Here is an 18,369-nt window from a genome sequence, read left to right as displayed (position 1 = left end):
CAGGGCTCCCTGCCCCACGTGGGTCCCACAGGGTGATTGCCCAGAGCCCCTGGGAATGCCAAGGAAGAGCCCAAATCCTTCTCAGTTCCTGGGAGGATGAGACGGGGGTGGCCAAAAACACCCCATAAAAATGCCCTAAGGATTATGCTTGAAATTAAAATTGGAACATATATATATGTATCTATATATAGATGCATATCTATATATACTATAGCTACAGATACATATCTATATATACCATAGCTATATACAGAAACATTTCTGTATATACTATATAGACACATATCTGGATATATCTATAGATACATATCTAGATATACTGTATCTCTATATAGATACATATACATACACACACACATGCTATACCGTCAGTCAGCCCTTAGAGTGATTGGGCTGTTTCTAGCTACCTTAAAGAAGAATAAATTCATATGAAAATCACAAAAAGAAGCATTTTTCCAGGGAAAAACCCATCTGGGTTCAAGTCCATGGGCAGAGCAGAGGGTGGAGAAGGGCACCCAGAGCAAAGCCTGGATATGACCCCCCCAAAAGAAGCCTAAAGCCTGGGAAAGGAGTTAACTTAGGGAATTGCATGTATTTCTGCCTATGCAGGCATGGAGGTAAACACAGCTGCCACTGGTAGGACCTACACAACTCAGAGCAGCCCCACAAGTGCTCAGCTCAGGGGGGGTGTCTGACCTAGGGGACATGGGGTCACCCCATTGGTGCCAGGGGATGGTTTGATCCCAGTGGGGGCTGTATCCCATGGGATGCTGCAGCTCTCAGGGGACTTCTGCCCCTGTCTTGCTCCAACTCCTGCAGTGTGGCTGATCCTGAAAGTGCACAGATGGACAAGGTGATGCAGAAGGTCTAAGCAAGCAGGATGGAGATGGCTGCCAGGACTGCGATGCCTCCACCCCCTGTGCCACCAGATGTGCAAGGATGCCGATGAAGGGGACACCATCCTCCTCCTCCTCCTTCTGCAGGGGCAGGAGGGGCTGCAGGATGCTCAGAAGAGGCAGGAGTGGCGCAGGCTCCGTGCCTGGCTCAGCTCAGCCGCCAGCACCCTGCTCATGCGGGTGGTGGTGACCCTCACGCTGCGGGCAGCAGCCATGGCCCTGCTCAGGGACCAGTCCAGCTCCTCCAGATCCAGGGGGAGGCAGCGGTGGGCACCAGCAGCAGGGGAACGGGGGGGATGCTCTGCCCCACGCTGCCCTACAGTGTGGGGTGAGGTAGGTACCACTGGGGAGCAGTAGCTGCAAAGAAGGGGACAGGAGGTTAGCTTTGCTCCATGCATTGTGCCCCCCCCTTGTTTCTCATTCCTCTCCCCCATCTCCAACATCTTCAACCCCCAGAACCCATCTCCATACACTCAACCCCATGCAGCCCCCCTCTCCAAAAAAGGAGCCAGGGGCTGTATGACCCACTCCAGCAGCGCCCTGGGGGGACACAGCCCCTCTGGGGTTCACCCCCCTCCCCAGGAGATGCTGACCTCACCCCGGTCCCCCCCACCACAACCACAGAGCATCCTTACAGCACAGAGGGTGCATAAGGCACGATGGGGACTGGCGCCAGGCAGCCGATGGCAGCGCTGGTACCGGGGCTGGCCAAGTACCAAAGTCCAGGTTGCTCCAGCTTCTGGGCTCGGGGACCAGTGTGGGAGCCTGGGGATGATGTGGCACCAGGGCCATGCTCTGCTGTGGGCAGAAGGTGGTTAGGTGTCTCCAGGGGTGTTCGATATCCCCATGTGAGCCCCCCAGGTGCCACATTGGGTTGGGTGGGAACAAACGAGCCCCATGGGGAGCACTTCTGTCCCCAAGCAATCTGCCAGCTCTATGCCAAGGGTCTGAGGGGTGATCCCTGTTCCCCACACCCCATCCCTATTGCAGGGACAAGCCATGTGTCATCCCTGTCACCCACCGCATGTGGCTCCATCACATGAGGGGGCACCCATGGGTGCCTGGCAGGCAGGGCAGAACATCCTCCTCGGGGTGCTGTGCTGGGGCTGCCTCGCAGCATCGCCCATCTGTCCTGCTATGGAGAGAGGAGTCTGTGTCCAGGAATGTCCCCATAAACCAAGCAAGGGGGTTTGGGAAGAGCAGACCAGTTTGGAGCAGTTGGGACAGGAGGGGGAGCCTTTCCCTGCAAGCTGCAATGGGAGCTGTAATGGGGGGCGTCCTGCAAAACAGGGGGTTCAGCAAAGCCCTCTGCATGCATTGAGCTCAGCTCCAGGCAGCCACGGGACACAGCAATGCCTGGCTCTGTGCTGCCACCCACAACAGCCTGGGTTAACCTTTAGGTAAAGGACAGGGCTTGGGACAGGTTCCCACTGCTCCCAGTGCCTGCAGCAAGGAGTGGGGAGAGCCCCAGACCATGAGGAGTGGGCTCATAGCTCCCGAACTTCTGTAATTAATGAATGAATGGATTAATTCAATTAATGAAGCATAAGGACATGAAGCTGTTGGAGCAAGTCCAGAGCAGGCAGTGAGGATGCTCAGGGACTGGAGCAACTCCTGTATGGAGCCAGGCTGAGAACATAGGGGCTGTTCAGGCTGGAGAAAAGAAGCTGCATGGAGACCTCAGAGCAGCTTCCAGTGTCTGAAGGGGGCTACAAGGATGCAGGAGAGGGGCTCTTCATCAGGGACTGTAGTGACAGGACAAGGGGTGATGGGTTCAGACTGAAACAAGGGAAGTTCAGGTTGGATCTAAGGCAGAAGCTCTTCCCTGGGAGGGTGCTGAGGCGCTGGCACAGGGTGCCCAGAGAAGCTGTGGCTGCCCCATCCCTGGCAGTGTTCAAGGCCAGGTTGGACACAGGGGCTTGGAGCAGCTGCTCCAGTGGAAGGGGTCCCTCCCTGTGGCAGGGGTTGGAGCTGGAGGAGCTTTAAGGTCCCTTCCAGCACAAACCAGGCTGGGATTTTCTGATTCTATGATTTAAAGCCATCAGCAGCTCCATGACTGCATTAGGGAAGGGCAGAAGGTGCTGGGGGCTGCTCCAGGGTCACTCACCCGATGGAGCCCTGCTCCGGCGGCACTGGGAGCACTCTGGGGTGCGCAGCTCTTCCCGGGGTGCTGTGCTGGCTCGTGGCACCCCTGCCTGGTACCATGTCCCTGCCAAAACACAGTCTGAGCCCCCCAGTGTGGCAGTGAGCACCCTGTGTCCCCAGCGCTGAGCACAGTGGCACCCACCTGTGTGCTGTCCCCGGAACGTCACCGCATCTGGGGGGCTCCGGGGGGTCTTCCATGGGGAGGGGGTCACCCGAGGTCCAGTGGGAGAGGGGTCTGACTCAGAGGCTGGGGTGGAGGAGACGGAAGCAGGATGGGATCCAGTGCTCCATGTGTACCAGGTCCCAGGGGGTCACCAGGACCCTGCAGCCCCACTAGCACCATGCTCCCAATGGGGCACTGTGCCCCCCAGTGGGGTCCCACTTACTGAGGTCCAGCTCTGGCCTGTCCCGTGGCAGTGACACCGACCTCCCCCGCCTCGTGGGGGCCACCCTGCCCCGCACCGGGGGTCTCGGCTCCCTGTGGAGGGGACAGAGCTGCTGGCACCACATAGACACCACAGTGCCCCCAGCCCAACCTCTCCATAGTCACAGCAGGGATGGGATGGGATGGGATGGGATGAGATGGGATAGAGGTGTTCCTACAGCCATAGGCTATGGTGCTGCCACCCTCCCACCCAGCCCAGGGTCCCTTCAGCCACCTACCCCACGGGTGCTGCATCCTTGGAGGACAATGGTGCACTGGTAACCAGCTGCCTCCTGCCCAGGGTGACACGCGGGGTGCCTTTTCCCTTGGGATAGCTGTGGGAATGCCGCAGGCTCTCCTCCAGCCGCAGCCGCAGCCGCCACACCTCATCCTGCAGCTCCCGGATGGCCTGGCTGCCATGGGACAGAGGCCACGGTGAAGGGCATCTCCAGCCAAGTAGTGCTGGGGAGCAGCTCCAAGCTCCCCATCCCCACTGGTCAGGACATGCTGTGATGCTCCCCAAAACCGAGCTTAGTGCTTGACTGGGTGTGGGGGGGTTCATTCTCAGCCATTCCATGGGTCACAAGCCCAATTGAGGTCCAGGCTGTCCAAGAAGGACACAAGCATCTCCAGAAGATGCTGATGCCTTTGGGAGCATTGCTTGGTAGGGTCCCTGCCCCACACGGTGGGGGTTCAGTTTGGGGGTACGGACACTTACTCGCGCTCCAAGCGGGAGCCCAGCAGATCACAGTGAGCCAGGTGGAGGGATGGTGGGTCCAGGGCCAGCGGGGGTGGGGAGGGTGTTTTGGGGGATGCTGGGGGGCTGCCTGGGCCCCTGGTGGTGCCCGGGTGGCCACCAGTGCTGGCACAGCTCCTGCCTTCCACCTCCGAGTCCGTGTGAGCTGGAGAAGGGGAACATCATGAGATGAGGTTGGCGGTGTTGGGGTGTCCCCCCATGGAGAGCAAGCAGCAGGGTGAAGGAACCCTCAGGCCAGCACCCCAAGGGGGGTTTTGGGGGAACACCCCAGAGCAGGAGCCCCCAGATCCCAATCCGTTGGGACACATGACAGTGCCTACTCACTTCCAACACCACCATGGGCATGTCCTGCCTCGCTGCCCGGGCTCCGAGTCCAGTGTCGGGGGGAGCTGCTCTGTGAGGGGGTGCTGGGGGGCTGGCAGGTCCCTCCTGTGGTGCCCATCACCGTGGTCTCAGGGGGAAGTGGCGTCACCTCTCTCTTCCATGGAGGATGGAGGGTTGCAGGGATGGGGATGGAAGGTCCCAGTGAACTGGGGTTCCTGGGGATGGAATGGGTCATGAGGCAGCCCCCATGGCTTGTCCCTCAGCCATGGAGCACCCTGCACATCCCCACCCCCCCCCCCCCCCCAGCATCCCTTCCCTGCTCCCCTTCAGCACCCCACAACCCCCACAAGAGCCAACAGCCCATGTCCCCACCCCCCCAGTGACAGTGGGGACCCTGAGCCATACCCGGTGCTGGGGGGCCGGTGCTCGGGGGTGTGCACAGGGGGTGACACCCTGCTGGCCTCTGAGCCCACGAAGCCACTGTCCGTCTCTGGTGACACAATGCGCTGCTCCTGCAGGAAGGGGAGGGCAGGATCGGTGCTGAGCACCCACAGCACCCTCCTGACCGGGGCTGGGGGTACCCCAGCACACGGGGACTCACCTTGTGGGGCCGGTGCTGGGTGCCAGCATTGCCCAGCTGGCGGGACAGGGGTGCCTGGGGTGCCTTGGGGAGCCCCAGGCAAGTCATGGCTGCAGATGGTGGCTCCTCAGTGGTGGGCAGGGGCTGGTGGCCCTGTGTCCCCCCCAGCCATGGGGGCTCCCTGGGGGACAGTGGTACCACTCTTCTCTCCAGAGGGTGCCTGCAGGGAGAGGGCAGAGCAAGCCCAGATGTGGGGAAATGCCCCACTGCAGCCTATCAATACCAGCCATGTCAAACCTGACCTAGAACCTCCCACTCACCATCTATGGGGGGACCTGCCCCCCCCCCCCAGCACTTACAAGGGAGAGGTCTCAATGTCAGAGCCCTCCTCCAAGGACCGTGTCCTGCAGGGGACCTTGCTGGGGCCACCATCCCTTGCTGCAGCTCCATCTGCCTCCTCTTGCGACCTGCTCCCTGCCAGGCTCAGCTGCTCCAGGCTCAGCGACTCCGGCAAGGACTTGAAGTGCTTGTACCTGGGGGGGGACACCCAGAGGCAGGAGGTGGGGGCTCTGGGGAGCCGCTCACTGCTGCACCCCTGACAGGACACTCACTGCTCCAGCAGGTCCCCAAAATCCTCCTCCACCTGCTGCTGCTTGTGCCAAAGGGGCTGAGGCAACCCCTCTGTCTCCACCTCAGTGTTCCCCGCTGTCCCCTGGGGTCCATCCATCACCATGGGGCTCTGTAGGGCACAGAAAAAGAGGGGGGGAATCAAGAAGCATGACCCATCCCCACCCCATTGCCTTTACCTCCCTCCCCAGCCATGCCCAGCTCACCTCGGGGTGCAGGCAGTGGGCAGCTGGTGATGGGGATGGGGCTGGGGGGGACTGGGGCTGATCCAGGCGCTTGGAGGGGAGCTGCTGCCTGGCCCTGGGCTCCAGCCGCTCCTTCAGGTCCTCCAGGCGCAATCCCAGGTGGAAAATCTCCCTTTCCACAGCACTGTAAGACACGGAGCATCAGTGCTGGGAGGCACCGGACCCACAGCTCAGGGAGAGGACCAAGCACTCACCGGTCAGGGTCAAAGTCCCCCGAGGCCCCCGGGTGCTGCCGTGCTCCCAGGTACGCCTGCTCCAGAGCATCCTGTGCTTCCTTCAGCTTCCCAAACCGCTGTGGTACCATGGAGGAGACATCCCAGCCTGAAAGCTCGGTCCCTGCCAACCCCCCATTCCATGGGTGCATCCCCAAGCGGGTGCTGGGAAGGGGCTGATGTACCTGGAGCTGTTCCTGCAGTGTGGGCTTTCCTGCTTGGATCCAACCTTCGAAGGAATCCACCTGCAGGGAGGGAAAGGGATGAGACCAGTGCTGCTGCAACCCCAAAGCTGCATTCCCCCATTGCAGGCAACCCACCACTGCAGCCCCTATGGCAGCACCCCACTACCATGGCACACCAATGAAGCACCTCAATGCAGCCCCAATGAAAACCCCACTGCAGCCCCAGTGCAAACCCCATTACAGCCCCAATGCAAACCCCACCACAACCCCAATGCAAACCCCATTGCAGCCCCAATGCAAACCCCACCACAACCCCAATGCAAACCCCATTACAGCCCCAATGCAAACCCCACTGCAGCCCCAATGCAAACCCCACCACAACCCCAATGCAAACCCCACTGCAGCCCCAATGCAAACCCCACCACAACCCCAGTGCAAACCCCAATGCAAACCCCATTGAAGCCCCAATGCAAACCCCACAACCCCAATGCAAACCCAATACAAACCCCATTGCAGCCCCAATGCAAACCCCACTGCAGTGCCCATCACTTGCCTGTGCCTGCAGCTTCTGGGCCTGCCCTGCCAGGGTCCGTGTCAGCCGGGTCCCGGGGCAGCAGCAGGTCCCCAGGCAAGTGGGGCAGCCCCCCATGGGTGCTGAGCTGGGAGAGGGCTGGGGTGCTCCCCCCTGCTCGGGAGGTGCTGGAGCTGCACGCAAGCACGAGGACAAGGGAGTGCGGGGTCCCTGCACACCATGATGGATGGGGACACTGTCCAACACACCTCCACCCGGCAAGGGCACCGGGGCTGTGCTGACCGCTGCCGTCCTGGCCTGCGCCATGCTGAGGGCCAGCACCCGGCTGCCAGAGCCCACGGTGCCCATGGCCAGGTTGCGGCTGGGCTGAGGTGGGTCCGAGTACAGGCTCACCTGGGAGAGGGGAGCAGGAGTCAGATCCCACCCTGTGCCCGCAGCACCCACACTGCAGCCCTGCCTCAGCTTCCCCATCCGCACAGGGCAGGAGGAGGCCATGGGGACACGCTGCCAGCCGCCATCTTGGGGACGGCCCCTCCGCCATTTTGGGGTGGCGTTGGCGCTGCCATGGAGGACGGGCACAGCGGCGGCCTCAAAACCCATCCCTGGGCTGGGCTGCTTCAACCGCAGCTCCCCGGGAGGAGGAAGGCAGCAAATAGAGAAGTGTGAGAGCAGAGCATGGAGGAGATCCGGCCCTGCTTGGAGCTCAGTGTGCAGCTATGGGGCAGCAGCACCAGAGGGACATGGAGCTGTTGGAGTGAGGCCATGGAGATGCTGTGAGGGCTGGAGCAGCTCTGCTCTGGAGCCAGGCTGAGAGAGCTGGGCTGGGGCAGCCTGGACAAGAGAAGGCTCCTGAAGGGGAGACCTGAGAGCAGCTCCAGTGCCTAAAGGGGCTGCAGGAAAGCTGGAGAGGGGCTTGGGACAAGGGCCTGTAGGGACAGGCCAAGGGGAATGGCTTGAACCTGCCCAAGAGAGGGGAGACTGAGATGAGCTCTTAGGCAGAAGCTCTTCCCTGTGAGGGTGCTGAGGCGCTGGCACAGGGTGCCCAGAGAAGCTGTGGCTGCCCCATCCCTGGCAGTGCTCAAGGCCAGGTTGGACACAGGGGCTTGGAGCAGCTGCTCCAGTGGAAGGGGTCCCTGCCCGTGGCAGGGGTTGGAGCTGGGGGAGCTTTGAGGTCCCTTCCAACACAAACCACATTGGGATTCTATATCCCTTGGGAAGGGGGAGCAGAGCAGGGACCCTCCCCCCCCCCAGCCCTGGCACCCACCCTGGCCCCCAGGCGCAGGCGGTCAATGGTGTTCTCAGCCTCAGCGTACTTGGTCAGCAGCTTGTGATAGTCGTCCTGCAGGGAAGGGACACATTGGGATGGCCTCCATCATGGGGATGGGGGCTTGGGGTGGCAAAGGGGGGATGCGGCTCAGAGGGAGCCATGTTGGGACAATGGGGGCTTCCATAGGGGTGCAGAAACCCACCCCCAAAACCCGCAGCCCATCTGGTGCAGATGTGGCCCCCATGAACTTCCATCCCCTCCCAGGGCAGCAGTGCATCCCCAGCCACAAGCATCCCACTGCCAGAGGGCACTGGGGTAGGGGTACAAGGACCCTGGGGGGGGTACCATGAGCATCCCTGCCTCCATCCTGCCTGGGTGCTCCTATCAGAGACACGGGGGGACATTTAACCAGCACACACAACCCCCCCCCCCATTAAGGCTGCCCTGGGGGTGCCAGGCATTACCTGCAGCTGCTGCACCAGCTCCGTGGCTTGCTCAGGGGAGCGGAACCCCTTTGGCAGCCCTGCGGTGGGGGGGGGCTGCAGGGGGACCCCCTCCCCGCTGCTCAGCAGCACCTCCCGCACGATGTCAGCTGGTGACTTGGAGCTGATGCTGGGTCCGGGGGCGCTGGGCAGGGCTCTGCCCCGCGGCGGCCGATAGCTCCGGGTCACCTTCACCCGCGCCTGCACCTTGGACAGGTCGGGCAGGGGGTGGTTGAGCTGCCCCCGGCCGTACCCGGTGCCCATTCCCGATGGATTCCTCGCCTTCTTGCTGCCTCCGTGCTGCTGCTGCGGCCCCAGGGACTGCTGCGGGGGCAGCACCCTGGGTGCTGCCTCTTTGGGCCCCCGCCGTGCAGGGGGGTCCCCAGTGGTCTTGGGGGTCCTGGGGGGTGCCAGCTTTGGCACAGGCTTGGTGCTGGTGGCATCGCGATGATCCTCAGTGGAGCAGTGCAGCAGGATGCTCTGCTTTGGGGTCCTGTGCCCCCCTGCAGTATCCCCAGCCATGCCCCAGCCCCAGTGAGATGGGGTGGCAGGGTCAGGGCTGGCATCTGACAGCCCCGAGGTGTCCCCCCCATCTGTGCTGTGGCCATGGGGCTGGCAGAGAGCCCGGGGACCCTGCAATGCCTCGAGGCTGCTGCTGAGCCCCGAGCCCCATTGACCCTCATAGGAGAGCTCAGGGTAGGGGTCCCCATCACTCTCTGCCCCCCAGGGCCCTTCATCCCCACCAGAGCCGCCCTGGTCCTCATCCTCCTCCACCAGATCCTGCTGTGGGTGCCAGTGACCCTCCTGCACCAGGGACCTCTCCTCCAGGTCCTCTCCATTGCCTGCAAAACACCAGCACCGCAGGGCTGCTGCAGTCCCCTTCTGCTCCAGTGACACCCCATGAAGGTCTTTGGCAGCAGGGAGGGGACAACTCACCCCATGGAGGGCTCCTGGCGTCATCCCCCAGGCCGATGACCCCATCCTCGTCCATTTGCCTTTGGAAGCCGTCGTCTTCTTCCTCCTCCTCCTCCTCCTCCTGCTGCTGCTCCTCCTCTCCCTGCCAGCGCCTCAGCTGTGTTTGTGTGCGGTGCAGCCATGGTGCTGGGCTGGCCATGGCCCACGGCCACCGCGGCACCATCACTTGTGCCGCTTCATGGCCCGGCGGCGGCAGGCTGGGGACATCCTTGCCGTGAATGTAGCTCTCATCCTCACTGCTGCATCCTGACGGGGGTGAGGGTGCTCAGCATGACACAGTGGGATACTTGGGGTGTCCCCCCCCCCGCTGCTGCTGCTTCCCCTGTCCCCCAGAGCCTGGGGACAAGAGCAACCCCAACAATGGGGGTGATGTCCAAGTGCATCCCACCATGAAGCTGGAGCTGCTGCATCTCTCACTGTCACAATGGTCCCCAGAGGTCCCCATGAGGAAGAAGCCTTTCTGGGCCACTCCAAAAAGCTTTTATCCCCCCTCCCCAAGGTGGGTGTCAGGGAGCACCCAGCCCATACTGTCACCCTATGAGCATCACCCAATGCTGATGGGGCAGCCACAGCCTGGGGACCATCATCAGGAGCACCCCACTGCCCTGCCAGCTCTGGAGGGCTGACACAAGAGGGATGGCAGCAGAGGCCTGGCACACTCACTCCACTGATGACCTAGAAGCAGGAGCTCAGCCTCATCCCACTCCTCCCTCTGCACCTCGAGTGATGCTGGATGCCAAAACCCAACCACGGGGAAGGCAGCAGGTAAGGTCCTGGGGTTTCCCACCATTCCCTTGATCTGAGCCCCCCCCAAGCGAGCTTTGCCAATAGGGGGGTGCAGGTGGGGTGCACTCACCTGCACCAGTATCCATGAGACAAGCTTATCACTGTGACCCCTTTGAGGGTCCCCAGAGCAGCCTTGCTCCGAGCACCCCAAAACCTCTCTGCAGCTGCAGGGCTTTTGTAGAAGGAGGAAGCGAAGCTTCCTGTGAGCTTGCAGGTTTGCTGCAAAGCTCTTAACCCCATCAGGCCCTGAGGGAGGGCAAACCCCGCTCCCACGATGCTTTCCACCCCAGCCTTTGGGGTTTTAAACCACCACGGAGCATGATGCCAGAGCAAAATGTGGGGGGGATCCTTGGGACCAGCAGCAGCTGCAGCCTCCATGAAACACCAACACAGAACACCGAGATGCCAAGCAGCCCCAAACTTCAACATGCAGCCCCCAAAATCCAGGCAGAACCCCCTAACTCCTCCCCGAGGTGCTGCTCCAGCCCCAGGGCTGTAGGCCCATGGCCACAGGCAGGTAACACAGCCCAGCTGGCTCCCTCCCAGGCAGACAATTAATCCAGCTCATTAGTGTGTAATTAGCAGCATGTGGAGAGGCTGCATGAGCTGATGAAACCACAGCGCGGGCCTGGGGTGGCTGCATTTAGCAGGATGCTGCTGAGCAGGAAATCAACCTATGGCACACACATACTGGGGGAAAACACTCCTAACCCACTGCAGTGTGTGGGATCTACAGATTCCGTGGCTTATATCCCACTGTTGATGAGGGTTTAGGGGCTGTTTGCTGGTGCCACCCAGCATTGAGGTCCTCAGCATCACCCCTGCACCAGCAGCGCTCCCAGCCATGCCCACATCCTTCTGCAGAGCAAGGAGCAAACCCCAGAGCATCCCTAAGGACTTGCAGACCTGCTGGGGTGTTTGCACAAGGCTTTATCCCACACCCTGCCTGGGCAATTCCTTTCTCCACTCCATGGAGGGGCTCCACATTTCTGCTGCCAGCAGGGATGGAGCCGCCCATGGGATGCTCCAGGCTCTGCGGCTGCTCAGAGCAGCTAAAGAGGGATATGGGCTTTAGCCCCTGGTGGAGCTGGGACGTTTCCAGCCCGAAGGCCTTGCCTGGAAAAGTGAGTGCCCCTCAACCCACCTCAAGCCCCACAGCACCCCAAGAGATGAGGAGCCAAAACACCAGCACTGGGGGCATGCAAAAGGAGCTGGTGAGTGCTGCTGTCTCAGGGCAAAGAGGGTTAAACTGTTCCCACCTGGTTCTGGCAGGCTGGTGCCTGGATCATGCCCTACCCACACACCGAGGGCTGTCACCCCCAGTGCCCATCCCATCCTCAACCCGTCCCCAGAGCTGCTCTGTCCGCAACAGCCACAGGGTCTGCTGGCAAATCCAGCCACACTCATCACTATCCCAGGAAGTGCCTCCACCAATGGTCACAGCGGGAAGGGAGAAAACTTGGGATCTTGTTGGTCGCTGTTATGGTAACACAGAATTGCTGGACAAGTGGTGTGAATACCTTGTCAGAAGCCACAAAGTGAATGCAAACAATCCAAGTGAGTGTGTTTGTATATCTTGCTCTGGGAAAGCCAGGATTTTGCAATAGGGTAACCACAACATCCCAGCCTGGTTTGTGTTGGAAGGGACCTCAAAGCTCCCCCAGCTCCAACCCCTGCCACGGGCAGGGACCCCTTCCACTGGAGCAGCTGCTCCAAGCCCCTGTGTCCAACCTGGCCTTGAACACTGCCGGGGATGGGGCAGCCACAGCTTCTCTGGGCACCCTGTGCCAGCGCCTCAGCACCCTCACAGGGAAGAGCTTCTGCCTAAGAGCTCATCTCAGTCTCCCCTCTCTTGGGCAGGTTCAAGCCATTCCCCTTGGCCTGTCCCTCCAGGCCCTTGTCCCAAGCTTTCCTGTAGTCCCTTCCGGCACTGGAAGTGCTGAGTGCTGCCAGGTTTCAGCACACCCAGCAGGCAGAAGGGGTTACCTCTGCCCATCCCTGCCCTCACCTCAATCCCTGCTCCTCTCTTTAGGCATCTTCAACCTCCACCACTCCAATCCAATGGGACTGATGGAGGCTGAGACACCCAACTCATTCTATGTGTGATGCAGAGCGCACAGCCCCATCAGAGCTCTTGGCTTCATTAGTGGTGACAAGCAAAGGAGACTGTCACATCCTCAGCCCCGGGGCTTGCTCGGTGCCATGGAAGGGGGGAGACAGGGCTGTCACTCTGCCTTTGCTGCCTTGTCAACCCTGGGTGATGCGGATGCGTTGGGGGGGTGCTAATGCCCACTTCCATCCACATGGCAATGGGAATGATATTCCCTATGCCCTAGAATAGACATCCCTTGCTCTGGGGGGGGGGGTGTTAAAGCCCCCTGCTGAACCCCAAAACAGGCTTTACCCCCTCCCCCCCCAAAGGAAAATAATGGCTATTTTAGTTTCCTAAACTACCTGTTCCCATCCAAAACTCAATTCCAGACAGCATCCAACCTCCCATGGGTCTCCTTCTGCACCTCCATGATCCCCTTCACCTCCCTCAGCTCCCTTTTTATCTAAGACACATCTGTGCTGCCACCCGAAGCATCTCTTTTGGTAGGTTGAAAGAAGCCAGAACAACAGCCTCAAGATGAAGCTTGGCACTCCAGGAGGGAGGAATTCCTGGTTTATAAACCCTTTCTTTCCAAGTTTAGTCCTGGTTTATGAGCATGAAAGAGGGCAGAGAAGCTGCTTGCTTAGTCTGGGAGAAAGCATCCTAGTGAGGAAGAGCCTCACAAACCCTCCCTGTCCTCTGAAAGCACATGTGCCTGTTACTGCACCATCACTCTAAACCCCATGGGTCACCCATTCCTCTGCCTGAAGGGGCCATAACACCACCCCCCCCCCCCCCAGCTGCTCCACACCAGCATATCCCCATGGAGAGGCACTAAATCCCTGTGGAAACAGCATCTCTCCATCACTTCCGCAGAAGCAAAGCCCCACGGTTCTTTCCCACCTCCTGCCCGCTCCATGAACCCTCCTGTCCCCAACACACGGTCCTGTCCTCGATAAGGGGCAGCTTTGTCCCCACGGCAGAGGCTGGCAAGATCCAGGGCTGAACCTCCCCTTACATACAGGAGATGGGGGCTGCTGAGGCAGTAATGCCTTGCAAAGAGCGGCCTTAATCCCTGTCTGGAAAGAGCCAGCAGCAGCGATCCCGTATTAGCTGGATTTGGGTGCTCTCCAAGGGGTCATTTAAACATCCCTGCCCGGATGGCGACAGAAACCCCGGCCCCGCTGCCGGCACCCGCCGGAACAGGGCTGCCCTTGGAGTAAAACAAGGAACTGAAGCCGGAGGAGCCACAGGCAGCGGCACGGCCTCGCATCCCACAGCCATGGCTCCGCACCGCCCTTCGCAGCCTGATGAAACCCTCCGCAAGCCTCCGGAACCCTGCGGGCGGCAGAGCCAGCCCTGGGCGGGGAGGAAGCACCGGAATAAGAAGAGTTCTGACAAGTTTCCCAAGGGCCAGCAAGGCTCCGGTGGCCTGGGGACAACGTGGGCAGAAGCGACGCAGTGGCACGAAATCCCAGCCTGGTTTGGGTTGGAAGGGACCCTAAAGCTCATCCAGCTCCAACCCCTGCCACGGGCAGCGACGCCTTCCACTAGGCACGACCCGCACTCTCCCGGTGCATCCCCTCGGCTTGGGATCCCCCGCTCTTCCCAGGGACCCCGAGCAGCTCCAGCTCCAAGCCGGGCTCAGTAGCTCTGAGGACTGCAGGATGCGGCCCCCCGGGATGGGCCCATCCCCGCGGCACCCAGCTGCGCATCCAGCTGTGTTCCCAGCGGTGCCCGGGGGTCCTCTCCTTCCTTCCAGCTGCAGAAGGCGCCTTGCAGGGGGATCAGAGCGAGCACATCGAGCAGCGGCGCCGGCCCCATCGCCCTGCCCCGGCCCCCCGGAACACATGTGGGGAGCACATCTGGGCACGGCTGGAGGAGCACCCCCGCCCCGCGCACAACAGCTGCCCCGCGGCTGCTCACCTGCAGGGAGGGCCCCGCCGCCGGCTCCTCGCCTGATGCGGGCGGCTCCGCACCGCGATCACGATCGTGATCCCAATCCCGATCCCGGTCCCGGTCCGAGCCCCGATCCCGGTCCCACCACCGCTCCCCCCGCCTCCGCCCCGCGGGACAATAGCGCGGGCCGCCGGCGGCGGGAGGGCGGGGCCTCCGCCCTCATTAGCATACCGGCGGCTACCCGCCAATCGGAGCGCGCCGCAGAGCACGGAACGGGATGTTCTTAGCATAAACCCCGCCCTTCCTTATATTTGCATAGCCAGCAGCAGGGGACCAATCAGAGGGGATCATTATCATAATTTATGCAGCTCCGGCACCCCCTGGTGGGGAACTCCTGCACCCGGCCCGGGTCGGCTCTGGCGGGGATGAGGATGGTAATAGGACAGGATGGGATGGAGCATCCCCAGTGCCTGGCATGGCACTGCCAGGGGGTGGGATAGGTATAGGGATGGGATGGAGCATCCCTATTGCCCAGCATGGCCCTGCCAGGGGATGAGATGGGATGGGAGCTCCCCCATTCCCTGGGATGACCCTTAGCAGGAGATGGGGATGGAGCTTTCTGGGGATCAGGAAGTTTCCCCTCTGGCTGCCACACTCCCACCTGCCCTTGCCAGCACCACATAGCCACCCCTGTCCATTCCCTTCCTGCCCCCTATTCCAGCCCTGAGGAATCCCGCAATCCCAGCCTTTGTCTATCCTGATTGGTTTATTGAAAAATTAAAGCACAAGCTCTGTCTATAGAAACACAAGGACTCTGCCAGCGATTTACAAGGCCTCCGGTTGCTCCCTCTGCATCCCCACCTATGGCCGTGCCACCCGCCTGGGCCAGCACCCGAGGGAGCAGGGACCACCCAAACCCCCTCCAGCCTGAGCCGCGGGCCCACCTTGTGCTTTGTGTGGCACTCACATGGCAGTGGGGATACCCGGACCTTCCCCGTCCTCCTGCCCCACTCCCACATTGGAGAACCAGAGGACATTCCCAAAGGGCAGTGCCCCCCCCAATCCAAGAGACATTATGGGATGTGCACTGATTTCTGCCCGTTCTCAGCCTGCTCTCCCCAGGCATGAGTCTGCAACAGGCGAGGGGACACTTGGGGACAAGCGGGGGGGAGGGGTGTCTGTGCGTGCGGGATGGTGCAGTGGGAGAGGGCTCCGCAGGGTGGGAATGCAGCTTTCCCACCTCGGCACTGCCTTTCGCTCCTATTCGGGATGTTCCCCATCCCAAAGTCTGGATCCCTAAAGGGCAACGTTGAATTCTGTGACCAAGAAATCAATGTAGTCCTTTTCCTTCAGCTTAAAGGCCTCAGCGATGATCCGGGCGGCTTCCCGGTGCTCCTTGCCCCGTAGCCCCGTGCCGTTCACCTCCAGGATGACGTGGCCCACCTTCAGCTTCCCACAGTTGTGTGCTGAGCCCCCGCGCTGCAGGATAGAGGTGGTGAGATCCCGATCCCATCACCCATCCCAGGGATGTATTGGAGGGAAAATGAGAAACACTTCATGCTTCCAAAAGAAGGGATAAATTGGGCTCCCGGTTTGCTTGTCCCAGTGGAATGGCCAAGAAGAACTAAGGTGGAGTCGGCTCTGCTTTGTTTCGCTGTCAATGACTTGAGTTTTGCCGCAGGTAAGCAGCAGAGGAAGCTGCTATTCCCAGCCATCCATCCACCCCAGCTATCCCTCACCATTCCCCCTCTCCCAGTCCTCTATCTGAGCAGGAAAAGGGAGCTTCCAGCCATCTGGAGACACCAGAGCCAAGCTTTCAGGGCTGCCAGACCCCCTCTGGATCCACAGCAAACCCTCAGCTCCCAGGCCACACTCTATAGTATGGGATGCTCCATGGGACACCAATGCAACCCTCAGACCCCCCCTGCAGCAGAATGATGCTGACAACAAGGGAAGATGCTATGGGAGAGGAAGCGCATCTCCAAAATCCCCCCTTCTCCCAAGGAACAAGGGATGGGACAAGAAGAAATGGCCTCAAGATGCACCAGAGGTTTAGATGGAGCTGAGGAACAATTCCTGCCCCAGAGGGTGCTCAGGAGGAGAGGGATGGGCAGGATGTGCACTGAGTCCTACCTGGATGGTGACGATGCGGGGCAGCGGCTGCCGTGTGTTCGCTCCCCCCTCTATGGCGATGCCCAGGGTCGGAGCACTCTTGGATACACGGATCAGGCACGACGTGGGCTCCAGCAGCCCCGGCTGGGGAGAGATGGGCAGTGCTGCTGAGGGGGACTGGGGCCCATGGGATGGGATGGGGATGGGATGGAGCATCCCCAGTCCCCAGGATGCCCCTAGCAGGTGATGGGATATGGATGGAATGGGGATGAATTGGGGATGGGATGGAGCATCCCCAGTCCTAGGGATGCCCCTAGCAGGGGATGGGGATATGATGAGGATGGAGCCTTCCATTGTGGGGATGGGGCAGTTTTCCCCATGGCTGCTGTACTCCCACCTTCCCTTTCCAGCACCCCATAGGCACCCCTGTCCCTTCCCTTCCTGTCCAAGGTCACCCCATGACAAGCAGGGTCACCCCAAGGAAGGCTCACAGGAGAGGCACAGACACACCACCTGCAGATGCTCCTTGACTCCTGACATTCCATGTGTAGGTCTGTGCATGGAAGCACGGAAGAGGGGGACCTGCCTATGGCAGGGGCAGCCCCAATGCCCACCTTCCACCACCTGCACCAGCACCCATGGGCACCCACCCTCACCGGCTTGGAGGCTCCTTCTGCCGCCCCATCACTGCTCCTGGTCTCCTGGAGGCTTCGGCTCTTCCCGGAGATCAGCTGCTGGCCCTTGTCCCTGCTGCTCAGCTCCACGTCGCCAATGTCCACCCCACTGTCCTCGCTCAGGGTCTGTCCGCTATCCGAGAGCTGCGACAGTGTGGAGGCTGCAGGACACCGGCAGGTTATGGGGTTAGGATGTCCTCAGGGCAGGGACATCCCAATTGCTCCCAGAGCTGGGCAGGGCCCTTGGGATTCAGACCTGGACTTTGGAGGGAGGTTCCCAAGCTTTCAGTGTCTGAAGGGGGTTACAAGGCTGCTGGAGAGGGGCTCTTCATCAGGGGCTATAGCGACAGGACAGGTGATGGGTTCAGACTGAAACAGGGGAAGTTCAGGTTGGATCTAAGGCAGAAGCTCTTCCCTGTGAGGGTGCTGAGGCGCTGGCACAGGGTGCCCAGAGAAGCTGTGGCTGCCCCATCCCTGGCAGTGTTCAAGGCCAGGTTGGACACAGGGGCTTGGAGCAGCTGCTCCAGTGGAAGGGGTCCCTGCCTGTGGTAGAGGTTGGAACCTGATGAGCTTTAAGGTCCCTTCCAACACAAACCAGGCTGGGATTCTGTGATAACAGCAACGCTGTGCACAAGAAGTGCCAAGCAACAAAAGGCCTCAAGGATTCAACCCAGGCCAAGGATCCAACCCAAATCCTGAACCCAGATGGAATAAGGTGGTGATGGCTTTAGGGATGCTGCTGGAGGCAGGTTGGATGCAGCCCATGCTGCACACCAGGGTCTGGGAGGGGATGGGGACAGGCAAGAGCAGAGGAGCTGCCAGATAGGAGCTTCCTCCCCTTTGAGGATGAAGAGTGTGGGTGCAGATGGAGATGAGCACCAGGGAACAAGGTCTGACAGGAGCGCAGAGAGGGCAGCGGGTGCGGGACATGTCCCGGGGCTGGGCGGAGCTGACACCGCTGACACCTGCGGGCAGAATGCGACCCGGTCAGCTCAGAGCGGGTCCCTCAGCCCCATCCACAGCCCCGCGGTGAATGAGCTGCAGTGGCAGGATGGTGCCACAGGAGGGCGACAACGCCACCCGCACCGGTCCCCGCGCATGGACGGCAACGGGACATTGCCGGGGTACCGCAGCTCAACGGGGGCCAGGAGAGAC

The 18,369-nt window shown here is 61.0% G+C and overlaps 3 protein-coding genes across 3 annotated transcripts in view; all 3 read right to left on the bottom strand.

The window, feature by feature from the left end:
- Positions 1-937: 937 nt before the first annotated feature.
- On the bottom strand, positions 938-5,340 carry LOC117436803 (microtubule organization protein AKNA-like). Its single transcript, XM_034067742.1, has 11 exons — positions 5,148-5,340; positions 4,952-5,058; positions 4,547-4,761; positions 4,184-4,367; positions 3,705-3,878; positions 3,428-3,519; positions 3,184-3,288; positions 3,004-3,105; positions 1,918-2,031; positions 1,532-1,691; positions 938-1,253 (listed from the first exon to the last, which is right to left on the bottom strand). Exons 1-11 carry the CDS (start codon positions 5,232-5,234, stop codon positions 1,007-1,009), a joined length of 1,587 nt encoding a protein of 528 aa, XP_033923633.1. The 5' UTR covers positions 5,235-5,340; the 3' UTR covers positions 938-1,006.
- Positions 5,341-5,481: 141 nt separating this feature from the next.
- LOC115945939 (microtubule organization protein AKNA) lies at positions 5,482-14,543 on the bottom strand. Its single transcript, XM_034067741.1, has 11 exons — positions 14,456-14,543; positions 9,613-9,897; positions 8,659-9,518; positions 8,192-8,266; positions 7,144-7,320; positions 6,949-7,080; positions 6,396-6,455; positions 6,193-6,290; positions 5,960-6,122; positions 5,738-5,865; positions 5,482-5,659 (listed from the first exon to the last, which is right to left on the bottom strand). The coding sequence occupies exons 2-11, from the start codon at positions 9,812-9,814 to the stop codon at positions 5,482-5,484; spliced, it is 2,073 nt and encodes a 690-aa protein (XP_033923632.1). The 5' UTR covers positions 9,815-9,897; positions 14,456-14,543.
- A 683-nt stretch (positions 14,544-15,226) lies between these two features.
- The window catches only part of WHRN (whirlin), a 38,618-nt gene continuing 35,475 nt past the window's right edge, over positions 15,227-18,369 (bottom strand). Inside the window, exons 10-12 of the mRNA XM_034067899.1 lie at positions 17,191-17,375; positions 16,562-16,684; positions 15,227-15,907 (exon numbers count right to left, since the gene is read on the bottom strand). Coding sequence (XP_033923790.1) covers positions 15,725-15,907; positions 16,562-16,684; positions 17,191-17,375 — 491 coding nt within the window. The 3' untranslated portion in view covers positions 15,227-15,724. The remainder of the gene's footprint in view (positions 15,908-16,561; positions 16,685-17,190; positions 17,376-18,369) is intronic.

The sequence above is a fragment of the Melopsittacus undulatus genome, chromosome 11, assembly GCF_012275295.1.
Source record: "Melopsittacus undulatus isolate bMelUnd1 chromosome 11, bMelUnd1.mat.Z, whole genome shotgun sequence".
Lineage (NCBI taxonomy): Eukaryota > Metazoa > Chordata > Aves > Psittaciformes > Psittaculidae > Melopsittacus > Melopsittacus undulatus.
Note: the sequence above shows the minus strand (reverse complement) of the source record. Positions and strands in the feature narration are given on the sequence as shown.